This window comes from Globicephala melas, chromosome 8, assembly GCF_963455315.2.
Source record: "Globicephala melas chromosome 8, mGloMel1.2, whole genome shotgun sequence".
NCBI classification, from domain to species: Eukaryota; Metazoa; Chordata; class Mammalia; order Artiodactyla; family Delphinidae; genus Globicephala; species Globicephala melas.
In genome coordinates this window covers 26640333-26667313 of record NC_083321.1, presented here as the reverse complement: position 1 = coordinate 26667313, position 26981 = coordinate 26640333, and the positions used below count along the sequence as shown (strand labels likewise).

Sequence of the window (26981 nt, the reverse complement as noted above, 5' to 3'; positions counted from 1 at the left end):
CAGGAGCTGACACACACCCTCCTACGCTTCTTCCCAGATAAACTGGGATTTGCTCAGTTTTCCTGGGTTTACTTAGGAAGGGCCCATTCTAGAGGTGAGAGACAGGTTCTCATAATTCCTTCATTGTGGACAAGGTCCTTAAGATTGTCATAGAATCACCATAATTTAACACTCCTTTCACAGCTTGTTATCAGTCCCTCAACCAGATAGGGATTTTAAGCATTTGCTTAAAATCTCAGACTGTGAGGGAGGATTACTGAAGTTCAAAGTGAAGAGTACTGCCAAGTGGAAAATTACCTTGAACACATTACCAAGCAAGCTAACCCAGAGGGCTCACAGACCAAATTAAAATGCTCCATTCACACAATTTACTAAAAAAATTAAAAACACACAGTGATAAGCAAGGGGAAAGAAAGCAATAAACTAAGTTAACATACTTAAGATAGGGGGAGAGTGGCAGGATCATGGTATCCAAATCCTGCTCTTTCTGCCCATATCAGCCTTCCCCATGACGGTGTGCTATAAGAACCAGAGTTGAGATGTAAGCCAGTGGCCCAGACAGAAGGTACCAGGAATTAATGGGAGAGACACAGAGGCAGTTGTGCCTGGCCAAAGCTGTAGCTTGCCAATTAACTTGGTGAAGAGCTATAGGTTTTATTTGCATTTCTTGGGCACAGTTCTTTGGGCCAAAACGGGACCGTACTGGATGTTATTAGAAGGTGGTCAGTTTAGGGACAACACAGCGATCAGCCCTGAAGTGGCAAGATTATGACTTAGTCTGCCCTTCTACCGAATAAATAAAACTTGTCTATTCTATCATATATGCCATTTAGTCGCTTTATCTTGGTACGTTTTATAGGTTACTAACTTACTTATTATGTATATTTAACACAACTTCGGAATTCTGCCTGTGTTTCTCAAACTACTTACGCATATCTTTTTTTTTTATTGGCTGCACAGCATGCAGGATCTTAGTTCCCAACCAGGGATCGAAACATGCACCCCTGCAGTGGAAGCGCAGAATCTTAACCACAGGACCACCAGGGAGGGAAGTCCCGCATATCTATACTTAACACAGCCTATGAATTACACCTATACGTCATAAGCTATTAGCTTACTTACTACCTATGCTCAACATTTCTTATGTTTCATCATCCCATTTTTTTTTATCTTGTACAGCTGAATTGAATATTCAAATCACATTATATTGTGCCTTCTAGTAGGCTAGAGATACAAGGAGCAGTGGAAGAAAGCCACAAGAAGACAAGAAAAGACAAGAAATGTGGGACTGCCATCATCTTAAAAGGCTTTAGGTGCAATTAGAGCAAGGTTGCAGGATACAAGGTTAATATACAAAAGTTAATTACAAACAAGTAGAATTTGAAATTAGAAACATTTGCACAGAACTCAAAAAAATGAAATACTGAGACATAAATCTAACAAAATATGTACAAGATCTATATGAGAAAAACTACAAAAGCCCAGAAATAGACCCACATAAATATAGTCAACTGAACTTTGACAAAGGAGGACAATGGCAGAAAGACAGTCTTTTCAACTAATGGTACTGGAACAACTGCACGTACACATGCAAAAAAAAAAAAAAAATGAATCTAGACACAGACCTCATACCCTTCACACAAACTAGCTCAAAATGGATCACAAAACTAAATGTAAAACACAGAACTATAAAACTCTTAGAAGATAACATAGGAGAAAACATAGATGATCTTGAGTATGGCAATGACTTTTTAGATAACAGCACCAAAGGCATGATCCATGAAAGAAATGACCAAAAGGCCAGATTTCATTAAAATTAAAAACTTCTGCTCTGTGAAAGACAAAAGAGAATGATAAGACAAGCCACAGCCTGGGAGAAGAGATTTGCAAAAGACATATCTGATAAAGGACTATTATCCAAAATTTACCAAGAACTCTTAAAAGTCAACAATAAGAAAACAAACAACCTGATTTTAAAATGAGCCAAAGACTTTAACAGACACCTGACCAAAGAAGACATACAGATGGCAAATAAGCATGTGAAAAGATGCTCCACATCATATATCAGCAGGCAAATGCAAATTAAAATGACACTGAGATACCACTACACACCTGTTAGAATGGCCACAATCCAGAACACTACCACCACCAAATGCTGGTGAGGATGTGGAACAGGGGCTCTCATTCATAGGTACAGCCACACTGGAAGAGTGTTTGGTGGTTTCTTACAAAACTAAACACACTCTTACCATATGACTCAGAAATCATGTTCCTTGATATTTATCTAAATAATCTGAAAACTTATGTCCACATTAAAACTGGCACACAGATGTTTATAGCAGCTTTATTCATAACTGCCAAAAGTTGGAAGCAACCAAGATGTCCTTCAGTAGGTGAATAGATAAACAAAGTATGGTCTATACAGATAATGAAATACTATTCAACACTAAAAAAATAAAATGAGCTATGATGCCATGAAAAGATATGGAGGGACCTTAAATGCTTATTACTAAGTGAAAGAAGCCAATCTGAAAAGTCTGTGTACTGTATGACTCCTACTATTGACATTCTAGAAAAGGCTAAACTGTGGAGAACTTAAAAAGATCAGTAATTGCCAGAGGTTGGGGGAGGGGTGGTAGAAATGGATACACGGAACATAAGATTTCTATGGAAAGTACTCTGTATAATACCATAATTAATGGATACATGTCATTATACGTTTGTCCAAAACATAGAATTGAACACCATGAATGAACCCTAATGTAAATTGTGGACTCTTGGTGATTATGATATGTCAATGTAGGTTTATCGATTGTAACAAATGTACCACTCTGCTGGGGGATATTAATAATGGGGGAGGCTATGTATGTGTGGGAGCAGGGCTTATTTGGGGAATCTCTGTACCTTCCCCTCAATTTTGCTGTAATCTTAAGCTGCTCTAAAAAAATTAAGTTCTAATTTTTAGAAAAGGCTTCAGAAGGTCATTGTTCTGCAGTTCCCAGCAGAGAGCTAGTCCATATTTGATAGGAGAAGAGTTAGAGGTAACTTCTAAAGACCAGTCCCAAGCAATGCATATTTGGAAATCCTGAGGCAGACTTCTTGGCCATATCCCTCCAAGTCAGAATGTATCTGTCTGTTGAGGACTACTGTAGCATTCCAGCAGTGACATATCATGTTTCCTGACATCAGATTTGGCCTCACTGATTTAATTGCCATTAACCTCCCTCCAATGCTGAAACAATGTCTCCACACCCCAGTAGAAGCCATTATATCCCACAGTTGCACCCTCAGGTATATAAGATATTATCAAGGTAGATAATGACCTTGGTTCAGGAGGTCATGTAAGTTGCTGCTACACTCATTATTAGGAGACACCTGGAAGGCTGCCCTTTCAGATATCTCATTTTGTAAAGCCCCATCTCCCAAAAAGCTTGTCTAGAAGGCTGACCATTCAATTCAATGAAGGAAGACACTTGATTTCTTCCTGAAAAACACCTTTCTGGTGCCCTATAAACATGTAAATTACATATTAATCACCTATATTACTAATTATTATTTTTTAAATTAATTTTGTGACAATAGAAATATAGCTTACTATAGAAGTCTATTCTTTCATAATGTAATAGTTGTATTCCACTTGTATTTCATAATGCAATAGTTGTCATCAAAACTTGCTTCATAAAAATAATAGTTCAGTTGAAAAAACGTGGTGAGATTAAGGGCTGGAGTTTGAAATTCTCAGACAAGTTTTTTTTCCCCCTGTTGGAATCTCAATGATAAATGTTTTTGCTTGTTTGTTCTGTTCTAATAGCTGTAATTGTACAACTCTATAAACTAAATATACTAAGATAAACCCAGCCATCTAGTTTTGCCTTCTATGCTACCAGAATTATGGTTAGCAGAGCAGTTTTTGTATATTCTTATCATATTATTATCACCCATTGTTATGATAAATAAAACATAAAGAAGGCATCTTTGTGGCCCTCCAAATGTTTTTCCTAAAGCCACTTTGCTAATTCCTGATCCCATCATACATCCATTCAATCATTAAATATTTATTAAGCACCAACTATTTTCAGACTTAAAAAAAAGACAATGGATTCAACATTGAACAAGACAATATTTATTGTTCCTTCACTAGCGGAATTTTCATTATAATGACTGTGTCCAATTTTAATTAACTTCTCTTATTAAAAACAATTTGAATGATGATAACTGCAGTTATTACAGAAATCCCCATATTAAGATTGGAAAGATATGTATAAAAAATAAAATTTCTTACAATCTCCTACGCTTGGAGTTAGCCACCATTATAATTTTTGAATATTTGTTTTCTGACTTTGGTCAATGAAATTTACAGAGATATATAGTCTTTACTTTAAACAAATGTGTGACCATATTAAAATTCAATTTATATATAGCTGTGTTCACCTAATGAGAATATTCCTATGCTATTAAATATTTGTTGAGAACATGATTTTTAAAAAATATTTATTTATTTATTTTTGGCCACATTGGGTCTTCGTTGCTGCGTGCAGGCTTCCTATAGTTGTAATGAGTGGGAGCTACTGTTCGTTATGGTGTGCGGGCTTCTCATTGTGGTGGCTTCTCTTGTTGTGGAGCACAGGCTGTAGGCGAGCAGTGTTCCGTAGTTGTGGCACACGGGCTCAGTAGTTGTGGCTTGCGGACTCTAGTGCACAGGCTCAGTAGTTGTGGCACACAGGCTTAGTGGCTCTGCAGCATGTGGGATCTTCCCAGACCAGGGCTCAAACCCTTGTACCCTGCACTGGCAGGTGGATTCTTTTTTTTTTTTTTTAACATCTTTAATGGAATATAATTGCTTTACACTGTTGTGTTAGTTGCTGCTGTGTAACAAAGTCAATCAGCTATACATATACATATATCCCCATATCCCCTCCCTCTTGCCTCTCCCTCCCACCCTCCCTAACCCACCCCCTTAGGTGGTCACAAAGCACCAAGTTGATCTCCCTGTGCTATGTGTCTGCTTCCCACTAGCTATCTATTTTACATTTGGTAGTGAAGATATGTCAATGCCACTCTCTCACTTCATCTCAGCTTACCCTTCCCCTCCCCATGTCCTCAAGTCCATTCTCTACATCTGCTTCTTTATTCCTGTCCTGCCCTTAGGTTCTTCAGAACCATTTTTGTTTTTAGATTCCATATATATGTGTTAGCATACAGTATGTGTTTTTCTCTTTCTGACTTACTTTACTCTGTATAACAGACTTTAGGTCCATCCACCTCACTACAAATAATTCAATTTCATTTCTTTTTATGGCTGAGTAATATTCCATTGTATATATGTGCCACATCTTCTTTATCCATTCATCTGTCGATGGACACTTAGGTTGCTTCTGTCTCCTGGCTATTGTAAATAGAGCTGCAATGAACATTGTGGTACATGACTCTTTTTGAATTATGGTTTTCTCAGGGTATATGCCCAATAGTGGGATTGCTGGGTCATATGGTAATTCTATTTGTAGTGTTTTAAAGAACCTCCATACTATTCTCCATAGTGGCTGTATCAATTTCCATTCCCACCAACAGTGCGAGAGGGTTCCCTTTTCTCCACACCCTCTCCAGCATTTATTGTTTGTAGAGTTTTTGATGATGGCCATTCTGACTGGTGTGAAGTGGTACCTCATTTTAGTTTTGATTTGCATTTCTCTAATGATTAGTGATGTTGAGTGTCCTTTCATGTGTTTGATGGTAATCTGTATATCTTCTTTGGAGAAACGTCTATTTAGGTCTTCTGTCCATTTTTGGATTGGGTTGTTTATTTTTTTGATATTGAGCTGCTTGTATATTTTGGAGATAAATCCTTTGTCAGTTGCTTTATTTGCAAATATTTTCTCCCATTCTGAGGGTTGTCTTTTCTTCTTGTTTATGGTTTACTTTGTGGCGGGCAGATTCTTAACCACTGTACCACCATGGAAGTCCCAAGAACATGATTTTTTTAATTACTTTTTAATATCCTAGCTGGTTGATCCAAATGCTTCCTATCTCAAATAAAGTTGTGGTTTTTGTTCACACCTTTGACCGTACCACTGAATACTTGCTAGTGGGAAGCAGCCGCATAGCACAGGGAGATCAGCTCGGTGCTTTGTGACCACCTAGAGGGATGGGATAGGGAGGATGGGAGGGAGACCCAAGAGGGAGGGGATATGTGGATATATGTATACGTATAGCTGATTCACTTTGTTATACAGCAGCAACTAACACAACAATGTAAAACAATTATACTCCAATAAAGATGTTAAAAAAAAAAAAGTTGTGGAAGTTAAATTCCCAGATTAAAATGTATGAACAATTTTAAACCTGCTGATGTGTATTTCCAAGGTGACTTGCTTTTTAGACATGTACCAATTTCTAAAACTACAGAAATATAGAAAGCCCATCTAACAGCACTCATTACTGGAATAAAATATTATTTCTTAGCCTTACCAATTTAAGAATAATTTTCTAACTGGTAGTGAAAATTTAATTTAAAAATTACCATTAATTAAAGTTTTCATCATATCAATACTCAAGGAGGAATATCAGGGGATAATCAATAAGATTTTATGGACCTGGAGGGTGTTATGCTTAGTGAAATAAGTCAGACAGAGAAAGACAAATGCTGTATGTTATCACTTATATGTAGAATCTAAAAAACAAAACGAATGAATATAACAAAACAGAAAGAGACTAACAGATATAGCGAACAAACTAGTGGTTACCAATGGGGAGAGGGAAGGGGGATGGGGCAAGATAGGGAGAGGGGATAAACTACTATGTATAAAATAAAAAGCTACAAGGATATATTGTATAGCACAGGGAACATAACCAATATTTTCTAATAACTTTAAATGAAGTATAATCTATAAAAATATTGAATCACTATGTTGTATACCTGAAACTAATATAATATTGTAAATCATCTATACCTCAAATAAATACATACATACCATTATTTAAATTTTTCATCATATCAGTACTCAAGGAGGAATATCAAGGGATAATCAGTAAGATTGTATGAACTACAAATTAGTTGAATTCTACTTAGAAAACCATTCAAGTAAAAGAAGAAATTCCTGAAATATAGGCTATATGTTAAACTTCTAGAGATTTTAAAGATAACTGAGTTCAAAATATCTAATTAGCTCAGTGCCCCCTTTCCCATATACTTATGAGAACATATCCAATTATCTTGAAAAAGGCAATTAAAATTACTATTAATAATCTTAATACTAGGACATGTTATAATTCATTTGATAATTACATTTCCCACAAAGATACTGTCAACATAAACTGTGAAACTGCAGATACATCCTCTTTACAAGTATCAGAGACAATATGCTCACTATTCTGTTGTACTTAAATGTTGTATTGCAGTTTTTCTTAACAGGTAATACGTGACATGAAACATGTCTCATTTGATGCTTCATAATTTCCATTCTGATGTTTAACACTAAGAAATTATATTTATGTATCACACATGTCAGAAAACAATTTAAATAATTAAAGTAAGAAAAATAATAGCAACCATGCCTTTCATTTCAAATACAAAATACAAATCTTTCATTCAAAGAACCATCTGTGATCAGAAATGCCAACTATTTATATTTTCTGATTTACGTAGCTAGCATTAAGCATTTTATCTAAGTGTTCATGTTTTATATTTTCAGAAATTTGTTATGAATCAAAATACTAAGTCATAAAAATAAAAATCAAGAGACTACCTTTCAAGATTAACCCATAAGTTATGAAAATTCATTATTTATATTCTTTATTCTGATTTTCATAACAAGGAAAAGAAAAAATGTAATTGCTTCGATTTTAAAAACATACTACAGGAAAAGGTACTATTTACGTTTGGCTGAAGTTTACATTATTTATTGCTATTTTTCTTCAAAAATATTCATTAGAACAAACATTTTTCTAAACACCAAAGTAAACCAATACATGGTTCTGGCATATTTATTTTTTTGAAAAGGTGCTCTGAATCATAGACAACATAAATACTAGGCAGTGTGGTGGTTGCCACAGTAACAAGTAAATAGGAGCATAAAAATACATGCAATTTTCTAATGTATATACTTTTTTCATAACTATGCATATTTTATAGGTAAAAAAATTCAACTCTTGCTTTAGCTCCCCATTTAGAGAGAGAAACACCTAATTCTTTAGAAATAAAAGGTTATCACATAGCAATGGAGCAGGCTCAAAAAAGTTTTTAAATGCTATATGGGAAATCTTAAGGTTTTTAAATCAAATTTCCAAAATGAAGGCAGGAAAAAAACTCTTTTCCTTCTATATTACTTTAGTGGTCAGTTCTTTAGGTAAGGGTAAAATTGCATAAACTTCTTTACCTCCCAAGCATGAAATTCCCTTTTAATTTGCTTAAGTTTATTATTCACATGCATTAAATGGAGCACTTAACCATGGAAAACTGAAAGCCCTGTTGATCACAAAGAAGCCCCCAAAGTTAATGCTAACCCTTGAGCTAACCACTTGAATAAATGATCCGAAAATCTTTGTGCCAGTGTGCTAAATTGGAGTTTAAGGAGTTCTTTTCTTTCTCCTTTCCCTTTATTAAAATACAATCTCTGGTTTACAGGTACCCTAGAAGACACAGAAGTATACTGATACAGTGTTCTGAATTTTATACTTCAAGTTTAAGAGGGATTAGGATACATTTTCTAGAGAGGGGGAGAGAGAAGTGGTTCTATCAGCCATGATGTGAAGTTTGAAATCTACTGAAAGGTATTGTTAAACCAACCAAAATAGGAAAGCTGCTCAACTATTAGTGGGAAACAAATCCTTCAAATCTGATTACATAAATTTGTACTTCCAATTTGTTTCAATAACAACTATTATGTACCATTCTCCCGGAGAACTTAAAAATTTTAAAAGATCACCTTCTAGGCAGGGTGCCAAATATGAGGTGATAGAACAGTGTACTCTGGGGCTCACCTTGTGCTAACTCCTTGATAAAGAAACCATACACTATAATGGTTAAGGATTGACTGAACTAACCTGCAAGAGTAAATTCCTTATGACACATATGCATGATCCAATTTACTTTTATTAAAGAGAAACATTTGTTTCCTGGGGAGACAGTAAATTTAAACTTTAAGAAGTTCAAAGAATGAATTAAAATATTACTCAAATATTTATGACTATCAGATTAGAATAAGTCACATGGATGATGTGACTACTGCAAAGGGAAGAAAGAATATCATCTTTTTATTCCTCTTCCCTCTCAATACTTTTAACTATTTCCTTTTGCTTTCACCATCTTAAAGGGATGGGAAAATGTCCCTGGAGACTGGAAAAGGGAAATCATACCCATCTTTAAAACAAGGGGAAATGATTTTGGTAATTAGACAGCTTAGTTTAACCTGGAAACATTCAGTAACAAATTAAACAATCAATTAGTAACACCTAGAAGGGCATAAAATATTGGAAAACAACCAACACAGTATCTGAAAAGCCAAATATGCCAGATGAACTTAGTATCTTTTTCTGATAGAATGACAGATCATATTATAAAGTCAGAAGTGAACAGTGTAATCTAGTTAAGTATTGTGAGCTTTTTTACTCTATTTTCCAATCTAGTGTAGGGGAAAATGGTTTAGGAATAAAATAATTCGAAAACCGTCTTCAACGCTAAGCCAATGGATGTTGACATATCTCCTCTCTCTTGAGGGCCTGTTTCAGAACTGAGTCAATGTCTTTACTAATGACTAGTCAGGAATCTTAGACTCATTTATGTTTTAGCTCCATCATATCAGATCCCTGACATCTCTGAAATTAATAAGAAATTTTTTCCTTAGTTCTCTTTCCAACTTGTTGACCTTTCTTTTCCCTAGGGATCTTAAATGACTTGCTGCTTCAGTTAAGTGGTACTGTACTGGTAGAAGACATAAACCCATTTTAGGTAGGAATTTTGAGAGGGAAAGAGGGAATGCTTTGTGAATGACTTAAAAGGATCCTCTATGACTAGAGTAAATGATGAGTAACAGAGTGGTGTTTAAATATAAGTAAAAACACTTGAAACTTGAAAAGTGTAAAGAATAGCTGCTGTTTGGTTAGAAAAGAGAGACAGTGCAAAGAAGTGTATGGAGTGGAGAAATGAGCCCAGTTTTCAAGGAGAGAGGTCTCTGTGTCATGTGACCAGCTGGCTAAGTACACAGGGGGGTTAGAAGCGCAACTATGGAGGAAAGAGGTCCCAGCTGGGAAGGAAGTCAAACACTTGGTCTGTATTAGACAAGAATCTAATCAGACAAGAGCCAACATTATCTTGAACTGAGCTGCTTATTGGACCAGGGTAAGTGTTGTTCTCATTATGTAATTAACATCCCTATTTTCCCAACCTCTGTTACTATTTAAAGTAATAATATAAATACCTTAGAAAGAAAAAAATTTGGCCACCAAATTCTTTGTTTGATCTTAACTATCTTTCTAAGCCTAAATACACTGGAAACAATCAACTGGAGACCTTCCCAAGCTCAAGAGGACATTACTTGTACTGAGGAGCCCAAAAGGAAATGAGGGCAAGTAACCAGGTATTTACAATTTACGATTTAGGAGCGCTTGTTTCCTCAGCTGTTGATTTGCTAACAATGTCATGGTTTGCCGCCCAGTTTACTATAAACTCAGGTATGCGTAGCTATTCTCTGTCACAGCAAAAATATGTAAAATTTCTAAACCAATTTCTCTAAAGGAAGAAGTGGGGACTTTAGCCAAAAGGCAAGTAAGTATGTTGGTTGGTGGTAATGTTAGAAGTGGAAAAGGAGAATTGGGCTGTACAAGGGATCAACTTAAAGTCTGGACTAAGAGAAGGTAAAGAATATCAGCAAAAAGGAGTTGAGGAGTTGAATATAAAGTAAGGAGAATGATTTCTAAGAAGCATGTGAAAAGTCCATTTTTATTGATTTATAATCATATTATCATATGCATTATGACCTTCATAAATAAAGATGGATCCAGGATGGCATGCCTCTGAGGGACGGTATGCCACAGAGCAAACCACAGCAAAAAGGTCCAAAAGACAAGACGGAAGCAAGACATGGCCTCATTACTGTAATGAAATTCAACTCAATTCAGTATTTACTGATTATCAACTAATACCTATAATTAGAGAGATATCAAAATATAAATTAATTTACTTTGGTAAAATTGATCCAAATACATTTCTAATCATCTCAAATGCTTTAAGCTTGCCAATTCTTCCTGTACCAAAGACTATTATCTAGTTTCTGGACCAACCTTTGCTACTTTTTCAGGGCTGAGAACCAAGTAACAACAGCACTTGAGTCCTAGTGACAGGCTTAGGCTCATCTACCTGAAGCAAGAAACGGGGGAAACAGGATATACAGTGGACTAAGAGTAAAAGAACTGTTACAGAGGACCCAGAAAAATCTTTTACATCTGGTTACACTTTCTTGTTTCCTCTTTTGTAGGATTACCTGACTTTAACATAAGACTAGCATAAGATCTATTTCTAAGTATATCTTTCTCCTCTGTAATGATATATCTGAATATTGTATATAGGTATATCAACAAAATTCACTATCTCATTTTCTAAATTAGATTCTTAAAATTCTGAACTTAAATACATATATGTACATTGTACTATGAAATAATTTTTCCTTTTCTTGCACTGAAATAAGAAAAGTTATTTAAGTTACCCCAAATATAGCTAGAAGTTAAAAAGAATTTATTTCATATTCATAAAGACTAACACTGCAGATCAGAATTTACACTACAAAGATTAAGAAAAGTCATATAGTCTTTCAAATTAATATATCTGACTGTCTTTCTCTTATGCTCCCACTTCACCTGCAGCACATCAGACAAGGTAATAATTTATGATAATCATATGAAAATATACAATTAATATTCATCACCTCTCATTCCTCATCACTTTAGGTGATCAGTAATGCAGAGTGAAAATGCTGTCAGATTTCTAATTGCTTTGTAATGGGCTTGAAACAGGGAAATCATTAAAGGCAAACAATCTGTCATTTGTCTGTTACTTTAACTATCACACAAAAAAACTCATTAAAGAAATAGCTAATGAGCTACAAAACACTATACTCATAGTGCTTCTACAGTAGATTAAAAAGTAATATTATGAGTTGCTTAAAATATTTTTAAAATACGATATATTTTTGTGGAAATTCATCAGAAAACATCTATTCTTCAGTATATTTTTTAAGTTGTGTGGTTGCATTATTTTGGCATCTAATCTGTCATTGCAGAAATCCCTTTAGCATGTAAGAGTTGTTTTTCTTCACTCTCTAAATAATTAAACTGAATGGTTGCAAGAAGAAGCTGAAATGCTGAATATATTTCTTACTAGTAAACTGACACAAGTGATAAAAAATAGTACCATAGTAACCCTGATGCTAAGGGAAGAATGTATTCTAAAATTTGATTTCTACCCTCATATCTCTGTGGATCTGAACTGTTGAAGTTGCTTCACTCATCTTAAATATACCTATCATTACACAAAAATTATATTCGACTATTGAAACTGAGCATAATAACATTAAACTCTGCATAATAACATTAACTATTTTGAAAATTTTAAAGATATTACCAACACTAAAATGTTTCATATTACTTCAAATAATTTTGGAGGGGAAAACAAATCATTTCTTTAAATGAGTATACCAAATTTTACATGTCTTTTTATGGTCCCTTTCTATATGAGGTACTTAGTTTTAAAAATAATTCAACAATAATGACACTAATCTAGTTTTAAAAACGAACAAAAACGCAGAAATGTTTTGTTGGTTACAGAGTTCAGTTGCACTTTATTTTAGAAAAAAATATGAGAGTAATAAAGATAACAGTGTTACTAATTATGTTTTTCACTTTGCTAATGAATTAAATCATGAATTTATTTCCTATAGCAAAATGTAAGAATCTTAATAAAGTCAAACTTTTTTTAAGTATGTAGACCTATTTGTATCTATTGTAATATAAACAAATTTAAAAACCTAAGTGCAATGGCATGTTTAGCCAGGTGCCTTGGTTGATACACAGGAGTGAATTCCAAGTTGACTTCAAAAGGTTCCTTAACACTCTGGAAACAGCTTCATTACACTCTCTAATTGACTTAAACAGACTTCATATCAACTGTTTAACACATTTTAACCCACAAATTAACACCCCTTGATCATTCAAATTAACCTTTCTTCTGTGAGTCAATTACAGACAAAATTAACTTAAAAAAGTTCAGGTTTAAAAAACTAAAATGTGGAAGAGGGGATGCTTTAAAAAATAGAGCATATAAATGCATATCACTGCATGGTTTGAAGAGATCATTACAAGGTTTCAGAGTGGTCATCAGACAATGAGAAAGGGGTAAAGAAGTGAATGGGGAAATAATAACTTGGTATTTATTATGATTACTAAAGAGAAACAGAAGATGGATTATATTCAGTGTCTTTAATAGGTTCATAGAACGATTAAAACATCAGATGTGAAGAAGCTAGGAAGACAGACACAAAAATTTCAGATAAGATAAAGACTTTTAAGAAGTCCAAAACCAGCTTGAAAGAACACTGACACAACTGAAGTTAAGCACACAAGAAAAACACAGCAACAGGTGTGGCGACAGGGAAAAGGATTTACCTCTTTGTCTCCTCTGCTTAGTGCACTGCCTTGCTTAAACTCAATGAATGTTCACTGATGATTACTGCTGAAAGACAAAAGAGAGAATAGATCAAGTGAAGACAATCAGAGAAAGGAAAAAATGCAAAAATGAAAAACCACTTCCGAAAGATGAGATAGGACTGTTCATTAGAGCTGATTCTCAATACTGTCTAAACTTTTAAGATAATTGGCCAAAAAAAAAGAAAGAAAAAAAAGGAAATTTCTCTAATTCTACTCATTCATCTCTCCTCTCTGCCACAGCATTATTTAAAACTTAGCACTTCCATGTATCTTCCTGGATTAGACTCATTTTGATTCAAAGATTTCAATCAGTCAAGTAATCTGCCTAATTCTATTCACATAACTGCAAGTTATTAACTACGGCAATTAAATAACCTGTATTTCCTCTGGCAAAGCACTTGGCACAGTTATTTCAGTTGCTTGTCTGTCTACCCAGATAAACTTTAAGATTTTGAGAGGGCTACAGCCAACTCTGTTTTGTGTTTCTTGTAACAGCGTGGGACACCTAGTAGACAACAAATATTTGTTGAGTGAATGAATAAGTGAATGAAGGCTATATATGTACTATGTCATTGTGGTTTTGTTTTTGTGTTTTTTTAATCTCATCACTAGCCAATAGACTCTTAAGTTGCTCTAGGGGCAATCATCTAATTTCAGTGTATAACCATAATATTCTGTGGTACTTAAAAATAAATATAGCTTAGGGCTTCCCTGGTGGCGCAGTGGTTGAGAGTCCGCCTGCCGATGCAGGGGATGCGGGTTTGTGCCCCGGTCCAGGAGAATCCCACATGCCGTGGAGCGGCTGGGCCCGTGAGCCATGGCCACTGGGCCTGTGCATCCGGAGCCTGTGCTCCGCAACGGGAGAGGCCACAGCCGTGAGAGGCCCGCGTACCGGAAAAAAATAAGTAAATAATTAAATAAAAATAAATATAGCTTAGTTCACTGACATAAAAATCCTAAAAATTCAGAGATAATAAGATCAAGGAAATTAAAGAAGAGTTGGTAATGAAACCAGTAGAGAGAGCTAAGTAAATATCAGTATAATCCTAGGCTAAGAAATAATTAACAGAAGTATGCTGTATATATGGCAAATATCCATCAATAAGAAGCACAATTTACTAATATGATCTCAAGGTAAGAATTTGTTAACGTACGGTGGACATTAGTAAGTTTATGTGTAGGCAAGTACTAAAGTGATAAATTGAATAAGAATGTGATTGCTATCACTACAACAAATGGTCTCAAACCTCTGCTATATCTATATAACTATATTTATATCTATATCTATATCTAGCTCTAGATATAGTACTTGATGAATCATCTTGAAATCAAATAGTTAATGTATGCCTTCTTGGCTTATGTTAGACGCTGATGACACAGGAATTAAGAGGTTTCTGCCCATGCTTCTAATGCATCTGGCAAACTACAGTTCAACAAATATTTGGGTTTGGTTTCATTTTTCCAGTTCAATAGTTTGTGGCTTTCATTTGCTCTGTTTGGAAACTCCTAAAATACTGTTATGAATTCTTAATGTTCTAATATATCAAAACTGAGCAACAAATATTTCATTATTAATAATAACAATACCTAATCTTTACTGAGTACTTACTTTCAGACACTATTAACTCATTTAATCCTCACAACAAACCTATGAAGGCGATACTATTATTATCTCTATTTTATAGAGGAAGAAACTAAGGCACAGAGATTAATTAACTTAAAGTGTTCATTTAACCAGTACAAGGCAGAATCTGGATTCAAACCTATGCAGTCTGACCCCAGAGTTCATGCTCATAACCATTATGCTAACACAGTTTATATTTATGTTATATTTGCTTTACATAAAATGAATAAATTACCTTCTTAAAATAGTGAGAAACAAAACTACTGTAGACACACATCATTAGAATTCCAGAGAATGTGGCAGCAAAGCAGGTGCTTAGTTTCTCTGAGAGATGTTCCTGCCCTCAGAGAGTTTACAATCTGATTTGGAAATTAGAAATACATCTGAAAGTGTGTAAAAATACACTGTGGTTTAGGATGAGTACAAATGTGGAGTACACCCAGGACTGCTATGAAAGTTGAGAGGAGGAAGTAATTTCTAAGGACTGGGCCACCATAAAAGACTTGATGGAACAGATAGGTCTTAAAGGAGGAATAAAACTGATAGGAGGAAGAAAAGAGCTATGATGTTATAAGCAAGAGGAACCATCAAACCATCTGAACAAAATTATGAAGTACCGAGAAAATATCCAAATTGTTTAATTGTTTCATGTACAGAGGTAATAGGTGATGAGACTGGAAAAGTAGGATCATATTGGGGAGGAATATTGGGTTAAGGAGGTAGGACTTTATCCTCTAGACCTGCCCTGTTTGACAGTCACTAGTTAGATGTGGCTATTAGCACTTGAAAGGTAGCTAGTCCAAATTGAGGTGAGCTGTACAGGTAAAATACACACCGGCTTTTGAAGATTTCAGTATGAAAAAAGAATGTAAAATATTTCATTAATAATTTTTTTTCATTAATAATTTTTATACTGATTACATTTTGAAATGATCATACTCTGGATATACTGGGTTAAATAAATAAATCATTAAAATCCATTTCACTTGTTTCTTTTTATTTTTCTAATGTAGCTACTGAGAAATTTAAACTCACATGTGTGAAATGCATTAAATGTAAGGCCAGACACTATAAAACTCTTAGAGGAAAACACAGGTAGAACACTATGACATAAGTCAGATCAGGATCCTTTCTGACCCACCTCCTAGAGAAATGGAAATAAAAAAATAAATAAACAAATGGGACCTAATGAAACTTAAAGCTTTTGCACAGCAAAGGAAACCATAAATAAGACGAAAAGACAACCCTCAGAATGGGAGAAAATATTTGCAAACGAAGCAACTGACAAAGCATTAATCTCCAAAATATACAAGCAGCTCATGAGCTCAATATCAAAAAAACAAAAAACCCAATCCAAAAATGGGCAGAAGACCTAAATAGACATTTCTCCAAAGAAGATATACAGATTGCCAACAAACACATGAAAGGACACTCAACATCACTAATCATTAGAGAAATGCAAATCAAAACTACAATGAGGTACCACTTCACACCAGTCAGAATGGCCATCATCAAAAAATCTACAAACAATAAATGCTGGAGAGGGTGTGGAGAAACGGGAACCCTCTTGCTCTGTTGGTGGGAATGTAAATTGATAGAGCCATTATGGAGAACAGTATGGAGGTTCCTTAAAAACCTGAAAATAGAACTACCATATGACCCAGCAATCCCACTACTGGGCATATACCCTGAGACGACCATATTTCAAAAAGAGACATGTACCGCAATGTTCATTGCAGCACTATTTACAATATCCAGGACATGGAAGCAATCTAAGTGTCCATCGACAGATGAATGGATAAAGAAGATGTGGCACATATATACAATGGAATATTACTCAGCCATAAAAAGAAACAAAATTGAGTTATTTGTAGTGAGGTGGATGGACCTAGAGACTGTCATACAGAGTGAAGTAAGTCAGAAAGAGAAAAACAAACACCGTATGCTAACACATATATATGGAATCTAAAAAAAAAAAAATGGTTCTGATGAACCTAGGGGCAGGACAGGAATAAAGATGCAGACATAGAGAATGGACTTCAGGAAACGAGGAGGGGGAAGGGTAAGCTGGGACGAAGTGAGAGAGTAGCATTGACATATATACACTACCCAATGTAAAATAGATAGCTAGTGGGAAGCAGCCACATAGAACAGGGAGATCAGCTCAGTGGTTTGTGACCACCTAGAGGGGTGGGATAGGGAGGGTGGGAGGGAGAGGCAAGAGGGAGGGGAGGGATATGGGGATATATGTATACATATGCCTGATTCACTTTGTTATACAGCAGAAACTAACAACATTGTAAAGCAATTATACCCCAATGATGATGTCATAAAAGAAAATCACATGTGTGGTTTGCATTTGTGGCTTACACTGCATTTCCTTTGGACAGTAGTGCTCTAAAAAATGAAAAAATGAAGGAAGACTAATGAGCAAGGATTTATGTAAAAAGTGTTTAAAGTATTTAAAGAAGTTTATTCTGGTATAAATAAACAGACAAGTTTATTCTGGTATAAATTCAGATGGTAGGACAACTGATCTGTTTTTTCAATAAGCCAATGGCAGAAAAAGAAATAAAAAACAAGGTAGTAGTGAAGAATTGGGGCTGCTATAGCTTAAAAGATATTTAAGAGACAGAACAACCAATTGCAATGTATAGATTTTGGATCATGACGCGAGCAAATAAAAAGACATTTCTGAGACAACTAAGGAAATATAAATAAGCAGTAGATTTGGATAACATCAGTGAATTATTGATAATTTTGGTGGAATAATGACTTTATGGAGATGAAAGAAAAAGTTGCAAACTAAAGTATGCTTTAGGGATGCAAACTAAAGTATGTTGATATGAAATGAAAGAACATTTGGAATTTGGTGGGGACAAAAATGTGTATCTCTATATTCAAATAAATATATATATATAAATGTAAATTGGAAAAATTGAGGTACTGTGATTAGAGTTTTCAGAAGTTTGTTCAAAAAAAGGAATAAAAGAGAGAACACAATACACTAATGGATTCATAAATCAAAATAAAGTGCTCTTTCTATAAAAACTGAAGGGCCTGAGCATAACTATCTATACAAAGAAGGACTATGCAGTGGAAAAGGGAAGTTTGAGGGCTGTAAAAATTCAAGTAGGGGCTTCCCTGGTGGCGCAGTGGTTGGGGGCCCGCCTGCCGATGTGGGAGACGCGGGTCCGTGCCCCAGTCCGGGAGGGTCCCGCATGCCGCGAGGCGGCTGGGCCCGTGGGCCATGGCCGCTGGGCCTGTGCGTTCGGAGCCTGTGCTCCGCGGCGGGAGAGGCCGCAGCTGTGGGAGGCTCGCGTACCGGAAAAAAAAAAATTCAAGTGGGTGCCATTGTGATAGTACTGTATAGGAAGGTTTTCAGAAGAACACTTAAATCTGTCGTTTTAGGTATCCTTAGGGCCACACAGAAGGTATGTTAGAACCAGGACTGAAAACCAGATCCTCTGACTTAGTATAATGCTCGTTGTGTCTGCCCTTAAACATGACAAAATCCTATGAAGAACCTAAACTATACTTTTCTCTTTAGATTTTTAAACTTTCCTGTATCATCCAGTTATTCTTTATTGTTCATACCATCATTAAATAATTGACCATATCAAAATATCTTCTTCAATGTGCTTAGGGTTTGTCTTGACGGCTTCTCAAACGGAGGTTTGGTAGAAGAAAGATAAAAAAAGAAGAAGGAAAGCAAATCTAAGCAGTAACAACAAAAAAACTACCTTAACATCTCCAAGTGAGATTTATATCATGCTGCGGAGAACTAAGATGAATTTTCACCTCCAGGTACAGTGCAAGAAAGAATAGTCAATATAAGGTAAGCAGCACAGAGGTTTGAGAATACAAGGGAACACAGAACAAATGAAAGGGAGAGGGAAGAAGGAAAAAGCTAACAAAAAAACTAAGTGCCCATTTGGAGTGCCCAACAACAGTCTCAAAGCGAGCGTTTTATTCTGCTTTTTCTGTGAGCTTGAAAGATAGCATGGCTACCCTGGGAACAGGACGACTTGCTAAGACAGTGAAAGGATTTTGAAAAGTTTTCATTTTTCAAGTTGGTTGCTAAAATCTAAAAGAAATAACTAAGTTGAACATCTCTTCCAGAAAAAAATATTAAAACTGAAAAACTTTACTCAGCATACGTTTTAGTTCTCTTAATTTTGAAATGAGAACATTCCAAAGGAAGTCTTGGGAGACGGGAGGAATCAGTTCTCCTCATCCTTTTCATCCCGCCAATCCCAACAGTACCCCCACTTCACCCCCCCATCCCCCGCCATAGTACTACGTTCGGCGTTGGGTAGAGTAAGCGGAGGAAGCTTTGGGGAAGACGGAGGAAGCCCAGGGGATGGGGGTGCTTGCTGAGGAAGAGAAGAGAAGCGACATTCGGGGAGCCAGGATAAGAGCGAGTTAGAACGAGGCGAAGAACGCCTTTTTCCAAAGCTCGGGCACTTACGGTTGATAACTCCGTGGAAGCGGTGACTGGGTTACCATAGCGACCGCGTCCAGGGGGGCGGAACGGCGCTTCCGATCGGTGCCTCAGCCACTGCGGCTCGGCTAGAAACGTGATCGCGTCAGGGCAATGACTTCCGGCGGAAGTAGAAACGGATTCCGAGGTTTGGAAGGCGGCCGGAGAGGAGTGAGCGCCTGTGGCTCTACTAAGTTTGGTAAGTTTGATATCTAGTGAAGCCAGGAGAGAGTACTGGCCTGTGGCTGGGCTACAGAGCCGACTGTGAATGCAGAGGATTTCCGAGTCCCAATTTTGAGGAAGCCCCGGATGTCTCGTTAAGTTCATGGCTGTGGGAAGAGGTTTCCTGGTTCTGGGGCTCCTAGAGGGGTCTTTTCGGTTGCTGGAGGGCTGCCGTATCCTCCAGTGAACAGGTTCAGGAGCTCTTTGGGAGGTCTGAGCGCCTCTCCGATAACCGAGGGACTGTTGCTCTCTACCTGCCGGTGCTGACTGCCAGTTTCGCATGTTATTCTTTTAAGGTAATCTGGAAGAAAAGAAGTGAACTGGAGACATTAAGAGGGAATGCTCCGAAATTCATTTTAATTCTTCGTTTTGCTTTTTAAGAATATTTATTCTTTTTGTAAACATTTGTTAAACTCTAGTGTGTTTAGTGAGTACTTACTGTGTGTCGCTTTTATCAAGAGACTAGCAGAAATAACCTTGCTTAGAGGGTCATCCACCATTCGGGTTCATCATCGATTTCTATTTTTTTTTAATGCTGTTGTATACTTATTAATTTAAGATGTAAGCGTATATCATGAAGCTATCAGGTTTTTCACACTTGTCTGTATACTCATATATGAAATTCTTGGGGCGACTTGAATGAAAATATATACTTCAGGTTTGCATTATAATCGTGACTTAATTAAATATTACAGAACTTAGGGAAGCTGTACCTAGTTAATTCTTAGATACACTCAAACCGTAATGAATTGTCATTAATATTTCTATTCAGTTGATCTGAGAAGGCCCACTTCTTGTTCGAGGGGTGATGGCATTTGAGCAGATACCAAAAAAGGATTGGTACAGCATTCTGGAGGCAGACCCATCTGCAAGTGTGTCAGACCTGAAGCAAAAGTATCAAAAACTCATATTAATGGTAAGTCTTTTCTTTCATTTTCTAAATCATAGGGGGAAAATCAGGTTTTTTATGTGACCGGAAATTTAGGTGTCCGTAAAATGAATATGTAATATCAAAGCAGGAATCAAAGTATTAATTTGGTTAACTGAAAGTTTCAGTAATATTGTAAAAGAAAAAAGTTGATTTGAGGTGAGATAGCATGGTGGTTTGTACCAGATCTGAGTCATGCTGATTAAGTTAAAATCCTGATTCTACCCCTAACTAACCTTGAGAACTTGGGCAAGTTACTTTCCCCTGTATGTTCCTCAGGGAGGATTAAATGAAATAATCCATGTAAAATTCCTTGAAGTGTGTCATGTTATAAGCGACATTAGCATCCAGTAGACACTAGCTACATGTGGCTGTTATGCACTTGAAACTTGGCTAGTCCAAAATGAGGTGTGCTGTAAGTATAAAACACACATTGGATTTTGAAGACTTAGTACAGAAAAGGAATATAAAATAGTCTAAAAATATTATGTTGATTAAACGTTGAAGTGATAATATTTTGGTTATATTGGCTATTTTGCATATTTTGTACATAATATATGTGCATATATTTGCATATACAATAAATGTATTATCAAAATTGACTTCATCTGCTTTTTAAACATTGCATATGTGTCTTGCATTTATAGTTTGCAGTATATTTTTATTGAATAATACTGACTTAGGCCAGTTAAACACTTTTTCACCTGATTCCATTCTTTTGTGAAATGAGTTGTGGTATTTATAAATAGATAGTATCTTTCTAAACTACCATATTAATTTTTTCAGCCTATATTGTGGGGTTTATTAAGCCAGTATCACTAACTATAATGGTCTCCAGTTAACTCAGTTTACAAAAAGAGTAGAGGACCATTATTTATATAACATTAGTTGTTTCTCTAGTTTTTATCAAATAGATCTATGAGATTCTTGGCATAACTTAGTGTTCATTGTGAGAGACAGTAGATGTTTCACTGTCAAGAATGTATTATTTATCTCTGCTTTAGGTAATAAGTTGAGCTAAATGATGTTAAGGTTTCTTTTGTCTCAGGATTTTTAAGATTTCTGTCAGTAAAATCAAGTAGACTTTTTTTTTTTTTTTTTGCGGTACGCGGGCCTCTCACTGTTGTGGCCTCTCCCGTTGCGGAGCAACAGGGTCCGGACGCACAGGCTCAGCGGCCATGGCTCACGGGCCCAGCCGCTCCGCAGCACTTGGGATCTTCCCGGACCGGGGCACAAACCCGTGTCCCCTGCATCGGCAGGCGGACTCTCAACCACTGCGCCACCAGGGAAGCCCATCAAGTAGACTTTTTTGAAAAATTTCCTAATACTGTATCATCCTTGTGCCTCAGTTAACTGAGAGATGAGGCTGGAGAAGTAGACTGGGTTTAGATCATGCAGGGCCTTGTAGGCCGTTTGGCGTTTAATTTGACAAGAAGCCATTTGCACTTAATATGGTAATATCTGTCAAATGTCAAACAGAGTGAATGAACCATTTTGCATACCCTCTAGTAATATATCAGAGAGTTCCAGTTGCTCTACATCTTCCCCAATATTTGATGCTATTAGTCTCTTTCAATTAATCTATTAGAGGTTTTTCAGTTTTGCCACCATTGACATTTTGGGCAGGATAACTGTTATGTGGGGCTGTCCAGTGCATTATAGGATGTTTAGCAGCATTCTAGATGCCAGTAACAACTACAAATGTCTCCTGGCTCTAAAAATTGCAAACCTCCGTATCTCATTGAGAACCCCTGCACAGTCCTCCTGTGTTTATAGTGAAATCTCATTGTGGTTTTATTTTGTATTTCTCTGATGGCTAATGATGTTAAGCTCTTTTTTAATGTGATTTTAGCCATCTGTATAATTTTCTTTTGTGAAGGCTCGTTTTTAAAAATTAAATATATTCTTGAGCTCGTGTATGTATTGTATGTATTTTCTCCTAGCCTATGGCTTGCCAGCTCATTTCCTTAATGGTGCTTTTTGATGAGCAGTTTTTTGTTTTGGTGAAATATAATTTATCAAATTTTTGTTTTATGATTTGTGCTTTCTGTGTCTTCTCTAAGAAGGTTATGAAAATATTCTCCTGTGTTTTCTTCTAGAAGATATATAGTTTGCTTTTACTTTTAGACCTCTGGTTTTTATGTATCGTGTGATATAGGAAGTCATGTTTTTGTTTTTCTCTAAGTATGGATATCCAGTTGTTCCTCATTTATTGAAAAGATTTTCCTCTCTCCATTGGATTGTTTTGGCAAGATGGGTCTATTTTTGGACCCTATTCTGTTGAATATATTTGTTTATCCTTTTACTAATACATTTTTCTTGATTACTCTAGGTTTATAGTCAGTTTTAAAGTCACATAAAGTTAAATTCTCTAATCTTATTTTTCTCTTCAAATTAATTTTGGTTATTTTAGATTGCTTACATGTACGTAGACATTTAGAATCAGCTTATACATTTCTATTAAAAAATACTGCTTGAATTTTAATTGTGACTGTATTGAATATATATCCATTTTAGCAGAATGGACATTTAGTAATATTTAACAATACTGAGTCTTCTAATCCATGAATATGTTAGATCTCTCCATAACTTGAGTCATCTTTAATTTCTCAGAAATATTTTAGAACTTTCAGTGTAGTATTACACGTCTTTCTTTAGATTTATTTCTAGTTTTTAGAAATATTTTTGGTAGTTTATTTTTATATAATGATCTTGTATCCCACAGTCTTGGTAATTTGCTTGTCAGTTGTCCTGTAGCTGTTTTTGTAGATTCCTTAGAATTTTATACCAACACAATTATGCCATTTGCAAATGAAGAGAGCTTTAATTCTTTGTAATCTGTATGCCTTTTATTTATTTTTCTTGCTTTAAAGCACTAGTTATGTGCTTCTATTACAGTGTTCAACTGAAGTGTGAGAGGAAATATCCTTGCCTTGCTCCTGATTTTAGGGGGGAAACCTTCAATATTTTACTATTAAATAGAGTGTTAGCTGTGTTTTTTAAGATGCCCTTTATCAGGCTGGGGAAATTTTTCCTATTCCTAGCCGCTGAGAGTATTTATCATGAATGGGTATTGAACTTTATTAGATTTTTTTTTTACATTTCTTGAAGTTTGCATGTATTAGTTTTCCTTATTTAACCTATTAATATACTGAATTATATTGATTTTTCTTATGTTAAACTTATTTTGCATACCTAGGATAAACAAATCTTACTTGTTCATGAAGTATTGTGTTTTTTATGTATTGCAGGATTCCAGCTGCTGTTCTTTTATGTCTAGGTTCATGGTGTATACTGGTATAATTTTCTTTTCTTGTATGTCTGTGTCTAAATTTAGTGTCATGGTTATGCTGGCTCCATAAAAGAATTGGGAAATGATTCCATTTTCTGTCTTTTCTGAAAAAGTTTGTGTAAGATTGCCATTGTTTCTTATTTAAATGTTTAATAGAATTTACTAGGGAAGTCATCTGGGCCTGAAGTTTTCTTTGTAGGAAATTTTGCAATTATGAATTTAATTATATTTGGAGGCTATAGGGCTATTCAGATTTTCTATTTTCTGTTTTGTCAACATAGGTGAATTGTGTTTTTCAAGAATTTTTCCACTTCATTTAAGAAGTCTTATTGTCATAATGTTCATACTATCTTCTTATTCTCCTTTTATTGCTTAAGTTATGTAGTTATGTTTTCCCTTTGATTCTTTATATTGGTAATTTGTGTTATCTATTTCTTTTTTCCTGATGAGGCTTGCTAGAGGTTTATCTATTTCTTTAATCTTTGCCAAGAACAACTTTTACTTCGTTGATATTTTTATATTTGTTATTTCTCTTCACTTGGTCTCTGCTTTTAATTTTATGATATCCTTTCTTCTACTTACTTGCTTTTATTTGCCTAGTTTACAAATGTAGAAACACGCATCATTCATTGTACACCTATCTTCTTTTCTTACATACTTACATAGTCACTTAAAGTTATAAATTTCTCTCTAAGCCAGGAGCCCTGCTTTAGCTACATCCCACAAATTTTGATATGTGTATTTTTGTTATTCAGTTCAAACTGTTTTAAAATTTCTCCTGTAATAGTTTTCTTTGACCTGTAGGTTACTAGGAAGTACATTGTTTAATTTCTAAATATTGGAAAATATTCAGAACTTTCTTTATTGATTTCTAATTTAATTCTGTTGTGATTAGAAAATATATTTGGTATGATTTCATTCCTCTATATTAATTAAAACTTTTTTATGGCCTAGCATCTTGTCTATCTTAGTGAATGTTCCCATGCACTTGAAAAATATGCATTCTGCTGTTAATAATAAATGTCTAATAAATGTCTATTAAGTCAAGCTGATAGCATTCAAATATTTTATATCCTTATTGATTTCTTTTTTTGTCGATTTGTTTTATCAGTTTCTGAGAGAAGGGCATAACGTCTTTGCCTGTGATTGTGGATTTGTCAGTTTTTCTCTTTAATTGTGTTAATTTTTGTTTTCTTTATTTGGGATCCTTTTTATTATGTACAGCTATATATTTAAGATTGTCTTCATGAATTTGAACCTTTGATCATTATAAAATTCCCCTCTGTATTTCTGATAGTACTCTTCCTGAGGTCTACTTTGATATTTCTTAGCCACACACCTTTCTTATCCTTAGTGTTTATATGATTTATCTTTTTCTGTCCTTTCACTTTCAGTGTGTCTCTTTTATGTTTAATGTGTGTTTTCTTGTATATAGTGAGTAATTGGGATCTTAAAAAATTTCAATCTGTCCATCTCTGCCTTTTTATTGGCAGTGTTTAGTCCGTTTACATTTTCCCCCCAGCTTTACTGAGATCTAATCGACACATAACATTGGGTAAGTTTATGGTGTACAACATGATGATTTGATATACATATATATTGGGAAATGGTTAACACAATAAGTTAGTTAACCTATCTGTCACTACACATAGTTATCTTTGCGTGTGTGTGTGGTGAGAATTTTTAAGATCTCTTAGCTATTTTTAAGTATACTATACAGTATTGTTAACTATGTTCACTATGCTATACATTAGATCCCTAGAACTTATTCCTCTTGTAACTGGGAGTTTTTTTGTATTTTTTGAACAACACCTCATTACCCCCCACTCCCTAGTTAATTTCTATTTAATGTAACTATTGGCAGTGTTTGGGTTTAAATTTATAATCTTTTTTTGGATTTGTCCTGTTTGCTCTTTGTTCCTCTGTTTTGCCTTTCTTAGCATCTTTTGGGTGAATTGTGTTTTTTGATATTTTATTTTCTCTGTTGAAATATTTAGTTATGCTTCGATTAATATATATGTTGTTTAGTGATTATTCTAGAGTTTATAATATGTATCTTTAAGTTATCAAATTTACCTTCAACAAATACTATTACTTCACAGTGTAAGAACCTCACAACAGTACACTTCCATTTACCACCTTCCTTCCCTTTTCTTCTTTTCATATATTTTATCTCCATATATGCTATGAACTCCATAGTATAATGTTATTATTTTATTTGAAATATTCCTACTTAGTTGTTTCTGATGAGAAGTCAGCTGTAATTCATATCCTCTTTTTAATGTGTCTTTCTCTTTGGTTGCTTTCAAAATTTTTTCTTTATCTTTTGATTTTAGTGGTTTCTCTGGCATGTGCCTAAAATGTGATTACTTTGCATTTATCCTATCTAGGGTTAACTGAGCTTGGATTTTTGGTTGATATCTTTCGTTCTTTTGTTTTGAATGTTTTCAGCCATTATGTCTTCACATTTTTTTTTTCTGCTCCATTCTTCCTTCTTCTTTTGGGATTCTAATTACATATATATTAGATTGTACTACAGCTATTGGATATTCTGTTCTTTTTTCGCCTAGTCTTTTTTTTTTCTGTTTTTATTTCAGTTTGCATAATTTCTATGACCCTGTCTTCAAGTTCATTGGTTTTATTTTTCCTTCTACTGTGTCCACCTGCTGATAAACTCATTAAAGAAATTCTTACTCTTTATTATATAATTTTTGTATCTAGTATTTCTCCTGTCTCTTTT

The 26981-nt window shown here is 35.1% G+C and overlaps 2 protein-coding genes across 3 annotated transcripts in view; one reads left to right on the top strand and one right to left on the bottom strand.

Moving 5' to 3' along the window:
• Positions 1 to 19882, bottom strand: part of DCDC1 (doublecortin domain containing 1) — a 470602-nt gene extending 450720 nt beyond the window's left edge. The window contains exons 1-2 of the mRNA XM_060303388.1: positions 19788 to 19882; positions 13651 to 13717 (exon numbers count right to left, since the gene is read on the bottom strand). The gene's annotated coding sequence lies outside the window, so the exon portion shown is untranslated. The remainder of the gene's footprint in view (positions 1 to 13650; positions 13718 to 19787) is intronic.
• A 42-nt stretch (positions 19883 to 19924) lies between these two features.
• DNAJC24 (DnaJ heat shock protein family (Hsp40) member C24) overlaps positions 19925 to 26981 on the top strand; it is a 66538-nt gene continuing 59481 nt past the window's right edge. For both annotated transcript variants that reach the window (XM_070046133.1, XM_030864814.2), the window contains exons 1-2: positions 19925 to 19998; positions 20794 to 20937. In XM_070046133.1, the coding sequence (XP_069902234.1) occupies positions 20830 to 20937 (108 nt within the window). In that variant the 5' untranslated portion in view covers positions 19925 to 19998; positions 20794 to 20829. The remainder of the gene's footprint in view (positions 19999 to 20793; positions 20938 to 26981) is intronic.